Below are 19,135 nucleotides of genomic sequence, written 5' to 3'. Positions count from 1 at the left end.
CACATTATACAAATATCATGAAGAGGAAGACATAGCAAGCAGCCAAGATGGGGCTCAGACGTCGCAAAGAGAAACTACCACCAGCTCAAGGAGCATCTTCCGTAGGGCATACACGCTCCACCTCGTTATACACCATCCCCACGGGAGCATCGACCGTACATTCTCTGTCCACGCCATCAACAATCTATACTCACGACAACAACACAACCACGTCGCTCAGTCTGTCCGGTACGACTCTGGTTACCGAGGGGTCGTCCATAGAGCCGTCTAGCCAATATGGAATTCCAGATCCAATCTCGCGGAAACAAAAAGCCAGACGCTCCCTCGCAAAATATGGGTCCTATGCGGATCTCTCTAATGCAATCTCTCAGACCAAGGCCAAGGCCAACGATTCCAAATTAAAGGCGCGGAGCTCTGTGATAAATCTTGAGCAACAGATGCGCGACTATGTGACAAATGTAACACACTCGAGTGTGGATCTTTATGGGACCATGCTGAGGAAGTTGGATCATATGATTACCTCTATGGATGAGGGGTTGTTTAGAGATAAGGAGGATATGGGTATGTTTACCCTTCGTCATCTTGAGAGTTCCTGGGGTGTCAGGTCTGCTTTTCATTCCCACTGCATGCTAAAATGGATACCTAGTCACGGCATACGGCGATGAGGTCTCCTATACGAAGACAGGGACACAGAGAGAAGTGAAAGCGACATCAGCCGGTCCCAGTTTCTTCTCAAAGACCTATCTGTACCACAACTCCCGGCTCCCAGCTCACCTTCCCCCAGTGCAAATGTATATATCACCCAGCCACTCTATTTAGCAATACATGTGGAACCATGCTGACAATATAGACTACCGCAATCATACGCCCTCATCCGCCTAGCAGCCCAGTACTCCAGCTCAGCCTACAAGAAGCCCGTAGAACTTACCACGACCAATAACCCCTACGTGAGTGCCAACATTCGCCAGGGAACGAAGGCCATGGTAATCAAGCCACTCGCGTCAGATGATCTAAAGAGTATCGTCCTCGCAATCCGAGGAACCCAAAGCTTTCGCGACTGGGCTGTAAACATGAAAACGCTCCCAACAGCCCCGGAGAATTTCCTCGACGACCCCGACAACCTCTGCCATGCGGGATTCCTCACCGTGGCACAGAGAATGGTCCCTTCCGTCGCGGCTTATCTCCGCGATCTACTAACCGAAGACCCCAATCGCGCGTCCTATTCGCTCACCCTGACGGGCCATTCTGCTGGCGGAGCAGTGGCCAGTCTGCTATACTGCCATCTGCTCTCAACGAGTGTGTCGTCTGAACTGAAGCACCTGGCTAGTTTCTTCGGAAGCATCCATTGCGTGACATTCGGTGCACCGCCAGTCTCCATTCGACCTCTGTTTCCAACAAAGTCACCGGCGTCGCTGGAATCGATGTTCTATGCATTCATTAACGAAGGCGACCCCGTGCCCCGGGCCGAGAAACCCTATATCACCTCGTTGCTAAACCTTTACATGTCACCGGCGCCGTTCTCTCTCGGCACAAGTCGAACATATCCCTTCGTCAGCAGGCAAAATAAACCCGCTATCTGGCGTGTGCCACCGGCCACACTCCATCTTGCTGGGAACGTAGTCCTCCTGCGACACCAATCCCAAGATCCCCTCCTCAACTCCCCGCATGACCCAAACACCGTCCAGAAAGATGAAATCGAGGCCTGCCAAATCCCCAACGAAATCATGCACGATGTCATCTTCGGAGACCCCATAAAGCACTGGATGGGTCTGTATCAAGAAAGGATAGAGCATCTCACCCGCAGGTCGCAACTGCCACCACCCTATCAGCCTTAAATGCAACACAATCCCATTCTAAGCCAACACTCTTTCAAATATAAAACGTAGAAACTCGTAAACTAACAAACTATAATTCTAAATTTAGATATAAATATAAATCCACTCTGTACATCATCAAATGACCCTCCAGAACAGACTCGAATCTACCCCACATTTTGTAACAAGGCTGAATCCATGTATCATTCATTCTTCCTCGACTACTTGTAGGATGCATTGGCCAGGTCTAATTTCTAACCCGATTATATTCTAAGACTGACGCCTGTAGTCGTCCATCCGGTTGGTGAAAACTATACTCCTTGACCAACAATTCAAGTATACATAACGTAGTTCCCACCTCGAAGTCCCATTCAGCCGGACGTCTCACTATTTTCGCCGGCATCCGCAGTACTAGACTAAAACCTGCAAGACGTCGGTAGACACTTATTTTTGTGTCAACAATACGCCTCACTTAGAATGGATCCTGGCAATACCTCCTTTCCATAAGAAAATGCTCTCATAGTAGAATATGACCTGCTCCACAAGGTATTGAGACTAGGTATATAGTATATCAAACTGCAACTTCTATCTTTACAAGAGATATTGTATTGATATAAAGCACTTTGTCAATGTTGGTCTGCATACTAGAATTTCAAAAATATCGCCTATGTATGTTACACATTGCTCCAAGAGTGGTCTTCCTACTATTTAGATAACATCATTTCGTTCCCATCCAACCGGCTTTATAAATTTCCAGTCCCTTTGTAGGGTATGAAGTTGGTGACCGGATGCACTTTACGGCATACGGGTTTGGATCCTCTTCCTGGATCAGGTTGTTGTTGCCATCATGCACAACTGGTCTGGTTGACCCCCGCTCTCTTATGGAACCAGTTCGCAGCTTTTTCGGAGAGCGGTTCGACGAGGTCTGGCATACGTTACGCAAAGGCAAGTGAGGCCAAACTGCAACAGCTGATGGTATCTCCTAACTTTGCGAATCATATAGGCGTGCAATCCATGTAGGAGAAAAAAGATAAAGTGTGATGGCCAGAGGGTGTGCATACTATCCTGCAGCGGCATTGTTCGCAAAGCTTCTTACCGACCCTAATCATGAGCAGAATAAATCAGACCTTCAGAGAATTCATCAGGTCACGGATTTTATATCTGCACTAGTATCCGAAGAAGAGGGCACATATTTAGATTATGTCCTAGGGATGTGTAAGAAGTTTGAACTGACGGCACAAAAACTTCTGCAGCCCGAACAACAAGAAGGTGGGAATCCTCTGAAAGAGAAGGCTGGTGTTGCTGCATCTGCCTCTCATTCCATTCAGCAGCGTCTCGGATGATACATCTCTCCCCCCTAGTTGCCCTTCTGTCTATGGAGAACCCACGCACTTCAGCACTTTTCCCTGCTGGGAGGATTTCGGAGAGCAGAATCCGCTCTTTCACTCCAGTGATATCCCGCTTCCTCCAGACTGGGAAAGTGAATACCACTATGGGCTGGAATCTGCAGGATATGACCAGCGGGGCCCCTCCCTTTTTTTGGTTTCTATTATACTTTTAATGAAATCGAAAAACGAACCATATTCTCCACTGACGAGATCACCCGATTTGCCCTCCCCAGTTGTAGGGCAAATATGTCAATGTTGAACCGCGGCAAACCCTCAAAGGTTGACGTCACGCACGAACCTTGGACCGCGGATTAATTAATGGCTTTTATATACCCCCAACCCAAGTACAAAATCATTAGAGCATATTCAATAAACTGACCCGTAACAGAAACACACTCTCTCTGTTTTCTACCTTTAACCCTCCTCAGGATGGCGTGGCAACCACCTACTATCGGTAATCGCTATGTAGCAGTGCTTGGTGCCGGCACGCTCGGTAGGATTGAGCCTTCACACCTGTGGAAAGATTGTATTCGGCGCTAATATACCTGTCAAGGCCGTCGAATTGCTTGTACTTGGGTTGCAGCAGGCTACAATGTAACCATCAGAGATCCGAGTCCAGATCAGCGGCATGCTGCTGTTCATTTTATTGACAACAACCTTGCCACTTTTGCTAAGACCCTTGGTGACAAGCAAGTCCCGGGACAATATGCTGCATTTGCAGATTTGGACCGTGCTGTGGAGGATGCCTGGTTTGTGATCGAAGCTATTCCAGAGAAGCTTGATCTAAAAATCGCCACGTTTGGTGACCTTGCGGAGAAAGCACCAAGGGATTGCATTTTCGGATCTAACTCATCATCCTACAAGTCACGGCTGATGCTTGACAAAATGGATGATGAGGCTAAACGGCGCACCCTGAATGTCCATTATACCATGCCCCCGGGAAATAGGGTCGTAGAGCTGATGACTAGCACCCATACTTACGATGACATTTTCCCTTTCCTTGTTTATAAGCACCGGGAAATTGGGCTGGTGCCAGCCGTCGCACGCAAGGAATCTACTGGGTAAGCTTGTCATTCTCTATGCCGTCTCAGGTGCCTGGAATAACTGCTAACCTGCAGATAGTTTCATCATCAACCGTCTATGGGCAGCTGTGAAGAGAGAGACTCTAACGATCTTGGCAGAAGGAGTTAGTGATCCAGAACAGATCGATAATCTATGGGTAAGCCCTCTCAACGTCCGTCTAGTGATGCTAGACTCTAACTGGTGGGCTAAATAGATGGAAATGTTTGGCGGCACGGCAGGGCCCTGTAGCATGATGGATGCAGTTGGCCTCGACACAGTAGCCTTTATTGAGGATAACTATATTCAGGAACGCCACCTGGACAGCGCAAATACGGTAGACTGGCTGCGCAAGAATTTCGTCAACCAAGGACGATTAGGCGCAAAATCTGGAAATGGAGGGCTTTATCCGGCTGGTTTCACGACGAAATCGGCTGCTGATAATGCCAGTCATCACGACAACTTGGCCGCACCAACGCTCTATGTCCTTGATATAGGGTTGGGTGAAAATGTCACCGACAGTTTCCTTACAGCTGGCAAAATCTACACTGCTTCGGCCAATGGTCAGAATGTGAAAAAGATAGTCGATGGCCTTGCAGGGCCTGATGGAGTCGATATTAGTGTCAGTCATGGTCGGATCTTCTGGACAAATATGGGGATACCCTCTGAAAACGATGGGTCTATCCAATCATGCAACCTAGATGGTTCTGATATCAAGACAGTCGTTCCACCTGGAGCAGTACACACACCAAAACAACTGTGCATTGACCATACACACCAGAAATTGTACTTTTCGGATCGCGAAGGAATGAGGGTTCATAGAGTCGATTTTAATGGTAGCCAGCATGAGATCCTCATCCAGACTGGTGATTATCACCATCTCTCCCATAAAGATGACCAGAGCAGATGGGTAAGACACATCTAGTGTGTATAGCGAGGCCATGGCTAACAGAACTTTTACAATTTCAGTGTGTGGGAATTGCCGTTGACCTAAAACACGGCAAGTTCTACTGGACTCAGAAGGGTTCTAGCAAGTCGGGTCAAGGAAAGATCCTCCGGGCAGACATCACCTTGCCGGCAGGTTCAAAGGCCTCCACGCGCTCAGATATTGAAACTCTCTTTGAAAACCTACCCGAGCCGATCGACTTGGAGGTTGACTCGGAGAATGAACTCCTATATTGGACTGACAGAGGCGAGTACCCTCTTGGCAATTCAATTAATCGTGGCTATGTTGGACCCAAGACTGGGGATTCTAATGCAGCCAAATTCACGATATTAACGAGGCACTTGCATGAGGTATATTTTCCCACTCGGCGGTCCGAAACGTCGCTAATATCCTTTACTCACAGGCGATCGGTCTACGCTTAGACAAGGTAAACAAACACATTTACTTCACCGATCTAGGAGGGTCATTGTACCGCACAGATCTCCAGGGTGGAAACAAGACGGTTATATATAGCGGTAAAGCTGCTCTTTCAGGACTCGCTTTGGCATACATCAATTAAATTACTATCTGTGGGAGTGGTATATGTACGATCGGATTCCTTAATGTTCTTAATTACTTAGGAAACTTAATCCACTATTGCTTTGTTGCCGTCAATAGATTAAATGATGTTATATATTGAAGCGAACTATCCCATATATTTCTCTCCATAACCACACCATATATATTCTTTATAAATCAGTAGTTTAGACCTGAAATATGGAAACCTTCAGGAGTAACGTAAGAAGCTGTATATTCGTTTTAAGGGCGTTTGGAGTTCTTTTTTTTATTCTCGAGCTGTAGACTGGCTATATATTAAGATTGCGGCCTGTACAAAATACCATGGTCTCAAACTGTGAGGTCTACTGAGGCGTGTCAAAATATGCTATGTCGATCGACATCTTTCAAGCCCCAATATAAGGTCTATATCCTCATACACCATCTAGGTTAAACTAGGTATATCAGTGGAGATCAGGTAATCGCTAGTAAAACTGGGCACCAGAGGCGTAAAAACATGTCGATATACCAGCTTTATTGTCGATTTAATAAACCTCTAAAGCTGAATAACGAAGCCTCGTCTATCAATGCGTCTAAGACTTTTGTAGTTGGTTCATCCTGGGACTGGGACCTCTCAAGCGCAGGTCCTTCGCACGCTGCCGATTGTTCCCTGGCAGGGATCCCTACGGGCGCTGGCTCAGTCAAAACCGTTCTTGGTACACCCGCAGAAAATATTTGCTTAATACCCTTGCTGAAGATTCCACGATAGATAGACGCAACAGCATAGGTTTTCTGAAGCTCTTCCATAATCAGCATTAACATGTCGAGCTTGTGGCGCTTGAGATACTCAGACAAAGAGTTGTCAAAACGACAGCGGAGAAGGTGCAGTTGCATGGCAGGGAAGAAGAGTAAAGGGGTGGTCCATTCCAGATGTGTTAGCCGATATAGCATTGCGGAGAGCTGGAGAATGAGGTTAAGTAGAAATCAAAACAACCCATCAAGCTACTCACGTCATAGGGCCTGCATATTGAAGGAGTTCCTCTTGGGCAATCATCTCGGCGATGTCGTTCACCTTTGAGGCGGCAGAGTGGGCTTTGAGGGCCATCTGTTCTCGCCAGTGGTCTTGTTGGGAGACGCGAAGACCTCCTGGTATTTCTGTTCCGAAGGGACGGTAAAATGTAATCAGCATGGCCCTGTCACAGAGGTTAGTTCCTATCACCGTGGAGAAACGGGCTTCACTGACTGATAATGTAGATGGATATGATACAAGTGAAATCTCACTGGCTTGCATAGGCCGGTTTCATACTAGTTAGGTAATTCACATTGTAGAGCCTCTTCCTCGAGGGCCTCGACTTGATGAAGTAACGGCTTGACCCTTACAGTCTGGTAGTTCACGGTAAGTAGAGTACCCAATAACCTGCTCAGCTCAATCATGGTCACCCAATAATTTGCCAGCGTAGGCATCTCAATTGGTATGTACGCAGAAGACATTGGCCCAGTGACACAGTCTATATCATAAAGAAAATCAGTTGCAAGTGGTGTGGGAGTACTGCAATCATCGAGGTTGATCCGCAATGGTCTCCCCAAACCTAACGCAAGCCAGCGGTCTCGATAAAGGCAGCTCCACCAGAGTGGACGATATAAGCACTGTTGCCTAAATGTAACTGTGCCTCTAGAGCTATTTGGGTTTTGATGCAGACCCAATCTTTGACACAGGTTTATAGCAATGCCAGTCCAATACCAAGGTTCCATATGTTCTTCCACATCCGAATGCCAGAATCCCATCAAAAGGGAAGACTGAAGAAGAACGATTTTATCATGCTCCCTCCCGACGCTATACATATACTTATCGTGAATCAGTAGTTAGCATGACATGAGGTTGTGGCTTGCGAAGTGATGGTCTTACCTGGGCGCGGGAGTGCATCACGGTTTTCGTCTCCTTTCGGGTTGTATAGCCCTCTTGTTCATGAATATACGTGGGAAACAAACTACACATCGATTCAATGCTGAGAACATGGTTTACATTTGCCGCCACAGAAAATATACTCCAAAGTAGTAAGAGGTTATACCATTTAGTGGGTTGATCTTTGTTAGTTGAAACGCTACAGGGTTATACTATATACCAATGATTTACTGCTAGGGAAATAGGTTTTAATTATAAATTTACTGTGGAGGGGCAATGATATTTTATGGTCTCTATTAAATAATGAAATAGGCTTAGTATTATAAGTTTTAGTTAATTTACTATTCAAAGTGGTAGCTAGACTCAGTGATGATAGTTTACTCCCAAACTAACCCTGGATCAGTTCAGCTCTGGCTCTATAATTACTAAGTGCTCAGCACACGCACCATCGTCTTGTCCCACGCTCCGGGATAAATCAATCACTGAGCAACAAGCGGGCCTTGAGCCAGCCCCGTTCCGGAAGAGGACAGTCCCAAAGTTCTCGCAGGAAAACAGTTCGCTAGGTACCGAGTAGATAGTGTACGTCCCCCACCGCCGATCCCACTTGGCAATGCTGCCCGGAGCTGAACACTGGAGATTTTGAGCTGAAAGTATCCTTCGCATACACGACTTTTATCGGATAAAGTAGTTAGTAGTGAACGTACAGCTGAACATGTGGCATGTGGCGTTATAGTGCCCAGCTGAAAATGGGCCATGGCTCTTCCCCTCTCCTCCTTCTCATAGATATAAATTGGCTGTCTATTTCTCCCGACTTACTTCCCCCCGTTTCATATCTATCTTCTTTTCACTTTGATAATAAATTCTTGCAGAATCCAAATACTATCGCAAAAATGAGCCGGGTATGTTACAGACTACGACAACACTTAATAGGTTCGCTGCTAATATAAGAGTATTCTTCCAAGGTCATCATTACATTTGAAAATGAGGAGGCATATGAGCTACAAAGACACATTGTCAACCAGTAAGTTTATCTGTGATTTATAGGACCCGACCAGAGGCCACGTGAATAACCAAATATGTAGGATGTTACAAAACATTGGCCTTCAAGAAGGAGATTATCCTGAAATTCCCAAGTTTCCTCCAGTGAAGATCATACCAGAGTAAGTATTTCTTGAGATAAACAGAGGGAGGAAAGGAGGAATAAAGGACTAACTGATAGAATAGGGCGGTGAAGAAGCTGGATGATGCCACTTTTACCGCCATAGGAGATCTTGATGGAGTGGCTGTGCAATACAAGGATGAAGATGATGATAGTCCTGATGGCCAAGCGTCCTACTAGCCAGATCATTACTGTATATAGAGGGTATATACGTACCTTGTGATACGTGAATTGAGCAGTAGTAATTATGAACAAAATTTAAAAACTAGAATAGACACATAGGATGATTTGGCAAGTTCTGACCTGGTTAGTAGTTGGTTTAGAAAGACCAATAGCGACCTCTTCCGAGCTACGAGGAGAGGCCCCCGCCTTTGGCAGCCAAGTCATTAAGTAATTCTACCATATGCCTGGAGAACCTGACTCTCTAGCATTTGTAGATGAAATTGAACATCATGTCGATACATATGTCAATCGTGTATAAGGTCCAACCAATCTGCAACAGGATGTTATAAACAATAACTGAAGAGATACTTTGGTTGAGAGGATATCACCCAGCGTGTTGGAATATGCCACGACTAATCTCTCCTGAGCGCGAGTTCTCACAACTGTTATTCTCGGAATCGGATCTGTATGGATTCTTTTGCTTGGTGCAAAATACTCTTGATCTTGTTCTTCAAACACGACCGTTGCCTCTTGGCAAGAGGGTCAGAATGGGAGCAGAGTATTCAACTGCTCTATTGCTGTCCCCTACTTCGTTGGAGATCGTGTAGAACTCTGTTAATGAAATTGGTAAGGTATCATGTTAAATAAGGCTCCTAATAACAACATGAGATTAAAGGAAATGCTTTTCAATCCTTTTGGTTCGCCTATCCAAGCAGCACCAAGACAATAATATATTAACCAGGACATTTTATTCCACCCAATCCAACTCAGGCGGGAAAGGACGCATTGCTTTAGATGGCATCCCGCGCAAAGATAAAATACACCCGACAGCTTGACACTTAGTCAAGAGCATCGGTGATACAGCCGTGGCTGGCATCCTTGACGGTCCTGTTGCAGCGTGTTAGTAACTGAGATCAGACCATATGCATTCTATGGGGCAGAGATAACATACCTAGCGTACTTGCCGAGGGTTCCTCTCATAGTCAAACCGGTGGGGGGCAACTTGCCGGCCTCCTTATCGGCTTCCCACTGCTTGCGTCGCGCGGCGAGAGTCTCCTCGTCAACCTCAAGATCAAGGGCGCGCTTCTCAGCATCAATGATGATGACATCACCATCCTTGACGAGACCAATGGGTCCACCAACAGCAGCCTCAGGGACAATATGTCCGATCAGGAAGCCGTGAGAACCGCCAGAGAAACGTCCATCGGTGATGAGGGCAACCGACTGTCCGAGACCATAGCCCATCAGGGCAGAAGAGGGCTTCAACATTTCTATCCCACGATGAATGGTTAGCTATGTCAACGAAAGGAATCTGAATCTGAACTCTCGATACGTACCAGGCATACCAGGACCACCCTTGGGTCCGGTGTAGCGGATAACCACAACGGTCTTCTCATCCTTCTTGATCTCCCCACGCTCCAGAGCAGCGATGAAATCATCCTCATCATCGAAGACACGTGCCTTACCAGTGAAAGAAGTACCCTCCTTGCCAGTGATCTTACCAACACTGCCACCCGGAGCCAGGGATCCCTTCAGAATCTGGATGTGGCCAGTCTCCTTGATGGGGTTGGACAGAGGGCGGATGATCTTCTGATCTTCGGGGAAATCGGGCACCTTCTCGAGGTTCTTGGCGAGAGTTTCACCAGTGACAGTCATGCCGGAGCCATCGATGAGGCCTTCCTTGAGCAGGAACTTGAGCAGTGCGGGGGTACCTCCGATCTTGTGCATGTCGGCCATAACATACTTGCCCGATGGCTTCAGATCAGCCAAGAAAGGAATGCGGTCAGAGACGGACTGGAAGTCCTCAATATCCAGCTTAATGCCGACCGAATCAGCGATGGCAATCAAGTGCAGCACAGCGTTGGTCGAGCCACCGGTGATGTTCACCACAACCATAGCGTTTTCGAAAGCCTGGCGGGTCATAATATCCCGAGGGCGGATGTCCTCCTTCAGAAGCTTCTTGATCGCCCCACCGACCGCCAGACACTCAAGGTCCTTGGCGCGGGACTCGGCAGGGTTGGAAGAAGAGCCAGGGAGGGTCATACCAATGGTCTCAATGGCGGTGGCCATGGTGTTGGCCGTGTACATACCACCGCAGGCACCGCCTCCTGGGCAGGCGTTACGGATAATATCGAATCGCTGAGGCTCGGTAATATCGCCGCTCAGGAACTGTCCGTAGGCCTGGAATGCGGAGACGATGTCGATTTCGGCATTGTTTTGGGTCGCGGCACAGCCGGGCTTGATGGTGCCTCCGTACAACATGATACTCGGCCGGTTGACTCTGCCCATGGCCATCAACACACCGGGCATGTTTTTGTCGCAACCCGGGATACTGATGTTGGCATCATACCACTGACCCCCCATAACAGTCTCGATAGAGTCGGCAATCAAATCACGACTCTGAAGAGAGTATCGCATACCCTTCGTACCCATACTGATTGCATCACTGACACCGACGGTGTTGAACTGCATGCCGATCAAGCCTGCCTGTTCCACGCCCTGCTTGACGCGGTGGTTGAGATCGAGCAGATGCATGTTACAGGGGTTACCGCTATACCAAACGGAGGAGATACCGACTTGAGCCTTGTTCATGTCCTCTTCCGTAAAACCCGTAGCGTAAAGCATGGCCTGGGAAGCACCCTGCGAGATGGGCTGTGTGACATGGCGGGAGACCTTGTTCAGGGCGTTGTCGTCTTCGGAGGAAGAGGTCTTTTGTCTGGGGAGGGTGGTAGAGATGGGACGACTAGTATTGAAAATAAATCAGCAACCTGCTGCCATCGGTGAATGGGAAAGGGCAATTCGTTCGATCGCCTTACACATTGACGGCGGACCGCCTGGAGAGGCTCCGTAGAGCAGAGGGCATACGCCCCCGAGTTTGTGAAAGAAGCATAATCGCAGTTTGAGGGGTATGGGGTCCGTGGAAATGACACACAAGGGCAATTGGGAACTCAATTGAAAGAGAATAAATAGCTTCTGAACTCTACAGAAAGTGGAGCGGGTCGCCGCGAGTGATGCCCGTTCCTCCGCAGCGAAGTCGGGGGCCGGAGTTAGCCTCAGGCTCCCCGATGCCGGTTGGCCCAATCCCGTGCCGTAGTTTGTCAGCACGAAGGCCAATCATGCGTCATTGACTACTCAATTACCTACGAGTATACATAAAATATAGGGACAGCAATGAACCTCTAATCATCTTCAATCGTGTTTGTATTGTGTTTATAATTAATTATTATACACTTAAACTCTTTTTCGAACCCATCTAGAACCTGCGATTGTTGTCTTCTACCACCCTCTTGCCTTGCGGTCTTTTGTCATGAGTATTGTATATCCGTAAATAAGAGAAATGAAAAGAATAAAAAGAAAGCAAGTACACGATAAAAGAGGTTAGGAAGAGCAAAAAAAAATAGTTCTATGGGTATACCGGTTTTTTGGGCTAGCCAAAGCAAGCGAATGGAATGAGGAAAGGCTATAGAGGGGAAGAAAAGAAGAGAAAAGAGAAGTAGGAAGAAAGAAGAGAGGAGAAAGAAAAGAAGGAAGAAGGGAAAATATAAAGGAGAAAAAGAAAAAGAAAAAAAAAAAAAAAGAGAGAAGAGAAAGACAGATACAAAACACTATCAGTGCATCACCCCGTGCTCATCTCTGTATCACGTAACAGCGCAATATAGAAAACCGGCTGGGAGAGTGCTGAAATAGAAACCAAGAGACCAGCTCTACGGTACCTCTTTGTCACCTCTCTTCAACCCACCCGGTACGTCAATTGCTTTCGCAACCCACTCGATTGATGCAATCTCATCCAAGCTTTTGCGTTTAGTATTCCGCTTTAGTAGCCCTTCAACGCACTCACGGCTCCCCTCTAGATCTTTCCCCTTCTGAGGATCCCATTCACCGTCACTGTCCGCATAGCGATACCACGACCACTCACATCGCGCAATGCGGTGTGGGGTACGAGCACGGAGTTTCGCCGGGTCCCCTCGAGTACCCGGCAAAGCATCAAACGGCAATCGGTTTTCCATCATTGCGTAGAGCAAGACGCCAAGGGCCCAGCCATCGGTGGACCGTCCGTCGTAAGGCTGTCCCATCAGAATTTCCGGGGCGGCATAATCCTCACTTCCACATCGGGTGTGGAGGAGCGGGCTCTCCGGAGGTTGCGGGATTCGTCTAGAGAGACCCAGGTCGGTAAGGGTAACGACCGCGCGATCATATGTACGCCAATCAGTTATCTCCTCCATAGCAGCGGGAGGGAGAGTAACTAGGACATCTATAATTGGTCCGACTGGTAAGCACGATGGTCAATCCAGGCCACGGTGGAATCTCTTACTCTCTAGTTTAATATCCCGATGGACTATGAAGTTGGCGTGCAGGTAGCGCACGGCAGCCACCAACTCAGAGAAGATCCGTCGAATGAGCACTGGGCTCATGGGCCTCGGTCCAGAGGTTGCGACGTCGAACAGGTCACCTCCTGGGCAGTAATCCAGGACCAAAAGAGCGCGCTTTTCATCGCTTCCGAACGCTTTTAATTGCACAAGTGATGGATGGTTGACCGACTTCAAAATTTCCACTTCCCGCTTGAGCGAGACCTCCAATCGTTCCTCATCGGCTCCACCTGCTGGGCCATGCTCAATGACCTTCACAGCGACGAGCTTTTGTGTAGCAGCATTCACCCCTTGGAGACTTGAACTGTAACCAGAATCCATATCATCCTGCAGTTCCATGCGTACTGCTAGACATACTTGGCTAAATGTGCCTTGTCCGAGCTCGCGCAGTTTGCGATATTTGCGCGGCTGCTGGGACCGAATGGAACGTACCGAGTATATTTCATCGGAGCCATCCATGGATTGTGGGCTGAGAATGACGGGCTCCACATCACCATCAGATGTACTGCGACTACTTCTTGGCGGCGTGGGAGGACGGACTGCGGGTAACGCAATGCCGCGATGAATCGCCAAGTGCTGTTCCCGGTGCATGTTGTTTGATTTCGAGTCGGTACTTGACGATGAAAAGATCCCCTGAGACGCACCGGATCCCGAAACTGCGATTGGACGTGGCTTGATCGGAATGGCCTTCGTTGGAGGGACATACTCACTAAGGCTACGATTACGAGCATGCTTCGGCGCTCCATCAGGGCGCGGCTTGCTGGGTGTGTCTGAATGCATGTCAGCACCCAACATCTCCGCCATCCCACGTTGCTTGCTTCGCGATCGACATTCTGAGGGCCCCAGCACTTGAGACGAGTCACTCAAACGCAAACTCAGGCTCGAGCCGTTGCGCGAAAGGAGTGATGGGGTCCGAGATAACGACTGTGAACTGCGACGCGGTATTTTCCATGGCGAAACGCCACCGATCGGCGAAGGTAAGGGAGTGATGTCGCCCATGGCCATCAGCTGTGGCGATGACAGTAACGATGCCGGAGACAGGGAACCTCCTCCGGACGAGGGCCTTTCGAGAAAGCCACGCAAACTCGATGTCCTTCGCGGGAGGCTGCTCGATGAGAGGCTGTGATGCATGAAAGGGTCGGATTCTTTCGACGGGCTCAGTTGTGCTGTGCGCGGCAGGTCCGTTCGTATATGAAGCGACGGAAGGGGCTGTGGAGCCCCGGGGTGACATTGGTGAATCATTTCATCCTTTATATTCGGTGAGAATTCCCCATTCAAGGATACTGGAGAGCAGATGCCCTCTACTCCAAAGCTCATCGAAGGCACCGAAGAAATTTCATTGTTACTCGAAGCCGTTGTAGCAGAGGCTTCGTGTAACTGAATAGGCTGTTTAGCAAACAATGCTGACCTATCGGTCGGTTGAGAAGAATCCGGGGAAATCATCGAACGAGTCAGGGGATTCAGAGCTGCGATATCCCGATGGCTCAATTTAGCGGAAGGGCACTGCTGTCGCGGCGCAAAGTGGACCCAAAGCGCAGTTGTCACTCGAACTAGGCGGGTAACCGCTAACTAAAAGGTCCCTGGGGTTAAACTCTAAGTAGACCAAGCTGTACTTGGTGTGAAAAAGGGCCCTCAGGCCTAAAATTTTGGTCGAAGCCGGGGGTGAATGGTAATTAATGGGTTGTGTTATCAAAGCATTTGGGAGGGGAAAGGAAGTGGCGACGATAGAGAAGGGAAGAAGAGGAGAAGAGATAAGATAATGGTAAAAAGGAAAAGGAAATTGGGTGGGTTTAATTTTTTTTCAGTCGGGGAAGCAAGAAGAGGCAAAACTAGGGTCGGGGACGGGAATGGTTGTCCTTCCCCAAGGGCTAAATACACTCTCTCCCGGGGCCAGTATCCATGCAAAACGTTAAGTTTCGCAGTAGCTGCTACTTTGGATGACGCTACAGAGAAAAAAACCCACGCGGGGTCAGCTGATGACCGCTCTGCTTTTGGCATAGTGGCCACGAGGTGAGGACTCAACAGGATTTAACGCTACCCCGCATCCAGTAATGCCGTTGGCGGGAAGCCCAAAAAGAGGAACCACTGTTCCCTTCCATATCAAGATCGTCTCGGTTCTTTTTGGTATTCCCTCTCACCTAAATCAGACTCTTCCTGGATATGGAAGCTTCATGAGGCTTAGTCTGGTCGGAGATCGTGGGAAGAGTTCGGAGTACAGGGGTGGATGCAACGACTAATCCGTAATCGAGGCACACTGAAGTCAGTGGCTGGATTGTGATGGATCATGGCTGACAGGAGACTTTGGCAGGACCCACTCTTTGGGATTTCTCTTCCTTCACCTTTTCTTTTTCATTTTTTCTCTTTTTTTTTATTTTATTTTAGTACACATACTATTGATCCATTGATTTACATGGCGATGAATTTTTCTTTCTCTCTTTGACTATGATTTAAGTGGTGGTGCCTTGCATATCCTCTAGATCGGGTAGCCTGCTGATACTGCACAAAATAAAAATAAAAATAAAAAGAACGTTTATTTATCCTTCAATTTTAACGGCGCTATTGTCTATCCTTGCCTCTCAACAAACCCCAGGAGCTTATAAGGACTACTAGTAGTAGTCCTACGAAGCTCGAGCAGATACGTATTTCCCAATTGGGAAACCTGTGAGCTGCAAGAAATCCCAAACGAGCAACGAGCCCCGGAGTCGGACACCCAAATGATTGTACCGTAATGACATTCATTGAATGGCAAATGATCCATGGACTGCAAGTGACCCAGTCTCATCTAGGCTAAGCTTGAATTAAGTGAAACTAAGCCGGATTAGGTCGCAGTAACCGGGAAAGTGGTTCTTGGTGAAATAACACTAAAACAACCCCAATTGCAAGTGGAAGCGGACAGACGTTCTCGATTTCCGCATTCCACTGTCACAAAGGTCGATTGGACTCGACTTGCTGCCGAAATTTCGGGTCAAACCGCATTCCATGGTTTCAAATCTCCGACCCATTTTCGACGCGACGAGTCGTTATTTATCATCTGTCGAGTTGATTTGACGCACAGTGCACATCATCGGCCACACTACCTTAGCGTCTGCGTTAGTTCCGCTTGAAGGGGCAAAATTAACTCCGTCGATTGTACCCTGAATCTGATTGCTCTGAAATTGTGAAGGGTTACCCTCGGTTACTTGCTTCAAGATCGACGACTGTGCCTCCAAGTCTACGTAAGCTGTTTGATACTCACGAGGTTTGCTTTTTGGTGCTTTAAATCTGTGATTTGTCACGGGGGAAAATTGAAACAGGGGATCCCTCGACGATCGCCAAGACAACGAGCTATTGAAAGGCCCCGTTGACCCAGCATTTCGGGCCTACGGGCGCATTTCTTTCAAATGAATGGCTGGTGAGCGTTTTCTTGGCAGGCATGTCGAGCTTACTGGATCCGGTTGGTCAATGCCATGATTATCCGTCCCACACTTCTGTTGCAAGTTGACTGAAGATCTGCCAAGGATGCTACGTAGGAATAGATTTCACGGATGACGTGGATCAAAATCTCGTCATTGTATGAGATCAGTGTCCCTGGATCTTGGAAGGATAAATACTTGCCAGAGGCTTCGCGAAAACATCCACCGGGCTTTCTTCGCTCAGTTCACGGTCCAGAACACGTTAGTTCGACAGATGTCTCATTTCCGGGTAATTATAGGTCCCACTACACATTACGTTGCTAAGCAAAAGCTTTGATGGGCCACTTGGATACCGGACCCAACTGACCCAGACTCAGGGTATCAGCCCTAACGGTTTTCATAGTCGTATATGCGGAATTTATGGCCCTCCACCGACAGGCGCGTGGCCGCTTATGAGTATGCAAAGGGGCCACTAACCGTTAGACTGGAATTGACGAAATTTTTCAATTCTAGCCCTGAGACCGTTGCACCCACCGTTTGCTACTGTTGCAGTTCTTTGTCCCCAGAGGTAATCGCCGTTCAAGCTGGTGTTGGAAACGTCTCAGGGTCAGGGCCGATGTTACTGTGTTGCGTTGCATACTAGTGATTCCAGATACGGAAGCTGAATGCAGGTTCCATTGATCCTTCACCAGCGACTCTATCACTTTTTCCTCAGCAATGACAAAATCATCGTCCCGACTCATTTGGCAATCACATTCCATATAAAATTATTTTCGGAGGGAGAAAGTTTTCTCAACGATACGACCGTAAACCTCGCCACGGAGCTTATGCTTCTAACTCAAGAATGTACGCGATTTATTAACTGGAATGTGAGGACAAAAATGGTAGCTTGCGATCTCCATCACAGTGCCTGAATTCCACACTATGCTAGATCTTGTTAGCCTTGTCGCGTGATCAGATATGGATCATCATTTCTTGCGCCTGCATAGGCTCTCGAAGCTTTTCCATCGAGTAGATGAATGAAAGAGATTATCGACCGATTGTTCCTAATTGGTACAGAGATTACAGATCAGCCATTTGTACGGTTGCACTAGGAATTTTGAGGCGCAACTTAAATCATGGGCTTCGATTAATTATAACCACCCAAGTCCGGCTGCTACCTTATAGCTGAAAATCCTTATACCATAAGATACTGAGAAAACCATCAACCTGGGCAACAGCTAATTAATCACATATTGTCCGGTAGACATGATCCGAGACACCTAAGGTCATCGATGGTAGAGTGCTGCCAAGTGTATAGACTGGAATGACGATATCAACAACCATGTACTATATACATACATTCACCATAGAGAAGGTTCGCGATGAGGTCTAGATAAGGCATTTTCGTGTAACAAAAAACCCTAATAATAAGTCACCAGTGAGCCGTGATTGGTACACTGCTCCCAACGTTTGGCTGCTTTGTGTTCAAGCGCAGCACCTAACTCAAAGTGGTAATGAGCACAGGGGCCGGCCCGGGCCCCCAATGAGTTAGAATATATGATTGTCTAATAAGGTGCGAGACATGGCTGAATTCTTAAAGGTGCATAAGAGTGAACAGTTTTCTGGAAGCTGGGCTCCGGCCTTTTTGTTAGAGGCTGCCCTGGTAGACTGATGTCTCATTTCCCAATTAGTAGTATCGTTGCACTTTATAACTGCTAACACATCATTCGATTAGAGTTAAACTTATAAATAAGAGTATCCTGATCATAGACATTCCATTCGGATAAACTGGCTGACTGCGGTACAGTGTAGCCAGTCACATATACAACGCGAAAGCCAGTGCATCGCGCTCCAGTAAGGCAGCACGAAGGGGTTTTTGATCCATGTCTGCAGCTGTCGCGATAATTTCCGTGCGATCTCCGAGGCAATCTCTCAGCCTGAGGTAATAGAGGACTCACTTAGATGGAGAGGATCAGAAGCGCTAGAGAAGTAATGCCGTAAGTTCATTCCGTGCATGGAATGCATGAGACGAACTAATTTGCCCGTAGGTGATGGGCTCCGAAGTTGGACCAGTTAGACATTGGCCGTTCTAATATCTGGACAAGACCATTAATAGGGAGATGGGAGGTGAGTACCATCACCAAGCGTGGAGCTTGCAGCATAATACCTTGTCATTCGACTCAGGCCTAGCCCACTCTCCATCTCACCGTAGGCATACTATGAAGGTTGCGATTGGCCATCAGACCCGGTGGCTACCACTCGAGGTTTATGTGTGCCACGAAAAAGGGTAAGATAGACTACAAATCAGGCTTTCTATTCGAATTACATGGCTGGTGGCCGAAGTTGTTCAATATAGGTCATTTTGTGTTATTGTAACCAGTCTAAGATATCAAGGTCAAACGCTTTCCTGAATAAACCATGTTCTTGTC

The 19,135-nt window shown here is 47.7% G+C and overlaps 6 protein-coding genes across 6 annotated transcripts; 3 read left to right on the top strand and 3 right to left on the bottom strand.

Moving 5' to 3' along the window:
- Positions 1–47: 47 nt before the first annotated feature.
- Positions 48–1,835, top strand: BDV38DRAFT_281315 (lipase family protein; the record flags this gene model as incomplete). Its single annotated transcript, XM_032059512.1, has 3 exons — positions 48–561; positions 647–791; positions 851–1,835. 3 exons carry the CDS (start codon positions 48–50, stop codon positions 1,833–1,835), a joined length of 1,644 nt encoding a protein of 547 aa, XP_031915211.1.
- A 1,764-nt stretch (positions 1,836–3,599) lies between these two features.
- Positions 3,600–5,766, top strand: BDV38DRAFT_291548 (uncharacterized protein; the record flags this gene model as incomplete). The annotated part of the gene is made up of 6 exons (XM_032061769.1): positions 3,600–3,695; positions 3,756–4,263; positions 4,325–4,421; positions 4,479–5,171; positions 5,231–5,557; positions 5,611–5,766. Exons 1-6 carry the CDS (start codon positions 3,632–3,634, stop codon positions 5,764–5,766), a joined length of 1,845 nt encoding a protein of 614 aa, XP_031915210.1. The 5' UTR covers positions 3,600–3,631.
- A 509-nt stretch (positions 5,767–6,275) lies between these two features.
- Positions 6,276–7,665, bottom strand: BDV38DRAFT_270017 (uncharacterized protein; the record flags this gene model as incomplete). Its single annotated transcript, XM_032057073.1, has 5 exons — positions 6,276–6,701; positions 6,814–6,979; positions 7,048–7,290; positions 7,442–7,446; positions 7,648–7,665. 5 exons carry the CDS (start codon positions 7,663–7,665, stop codon positions 6,276–6,278), a joined length of 858 nt encoding a protein of 285 aa, XP_031915209.1.
- Positions 7,666–9,569: 1,904 nt separating this feature from the next.
- Positions 9,570–11,900, bottom strand: ilv3 (dihydroxy-acid dehydratase ILV3). Its single transcript, XM_032054154.1, has 4 exons — positions 11,782–11,900; positions 10,303–11,708; positions 9,918–10,236; positions 9,570–9,853 (listed from the first exon to the last, which is right to left on the bottom strand). The coding sequence occupies exons 1-4, from the start codon at positions 11,853–11,855 to the stop codon at positions 9,805–9,807; spliced, it is 1,848 nt and encodes a 615-aa protein (XP_031915208.1). The 5' UTR covers positions 11,856–11,900; the 3' UTR covers positions 9,570–9,804.
- Positions 11,901–12,515: 615 nt separating this feature from the next.
- Positions 12,516–15,167, bottom strand: BDV38DRAFT_242884 (putative protein kinase). Its single transcript, XM_032054153.1, has 2 exons — positions 13,278–15,167; positions 12,516–13,217 (listed from the first exon to the last, which is right to left on the bottom strand). The coding sequence occupies exons 1-2, from the start codon at positions 14,773–14,775 to the stop codon at positions 12,670–12,672; spliced, it is 2,046 nt and encodes a 681-aa protein (XP_031915207.1). The 5' UTR covers positions 14,776–15,167; the 3' UTR covers positions 12,516–12,669.
- Positions 15,168–15,395: 228 nt separating this feature from the next.
- Positions 15,396–15,912, top strand: BDV38DRAFT_242883 (uncharacterized protein). Its single transcript, XM_032054152.1, has one exon. The coding sequence runs from the start codon at positions 15,617–15,619 to the stop codon at positions 15,770–15,772; it is 156 nt and encodes a 51-aa protein (XP_031915206.1). The 5' UTR covers positions 15,396–15,616; the 3' UTR covers positions 15,773–15,912.
- Positions 15,913–19,135: the final 3,223 nt, after the last annotated feature.

This window comes from Aspergillus pseudotamarii (genome assembly GCF_009193445.1).
Source record: "Aspergillus pseudotamarii strain CBS 117625 unplaced genomic scaffold BDV38scaffold_17, whole genome shotgun sequence".
NCBI lineage: Eukaryota > Fungi > Ascomycota > Eurotiomycetes > Eurotiales > Aspergillaceae > Aspergillus > Aspergillus pseudotamarii.
Note: the sequence above shows the minus strand (reverse complement) of the source record. Positions and strands in the feature narration are given on the sequence as shown.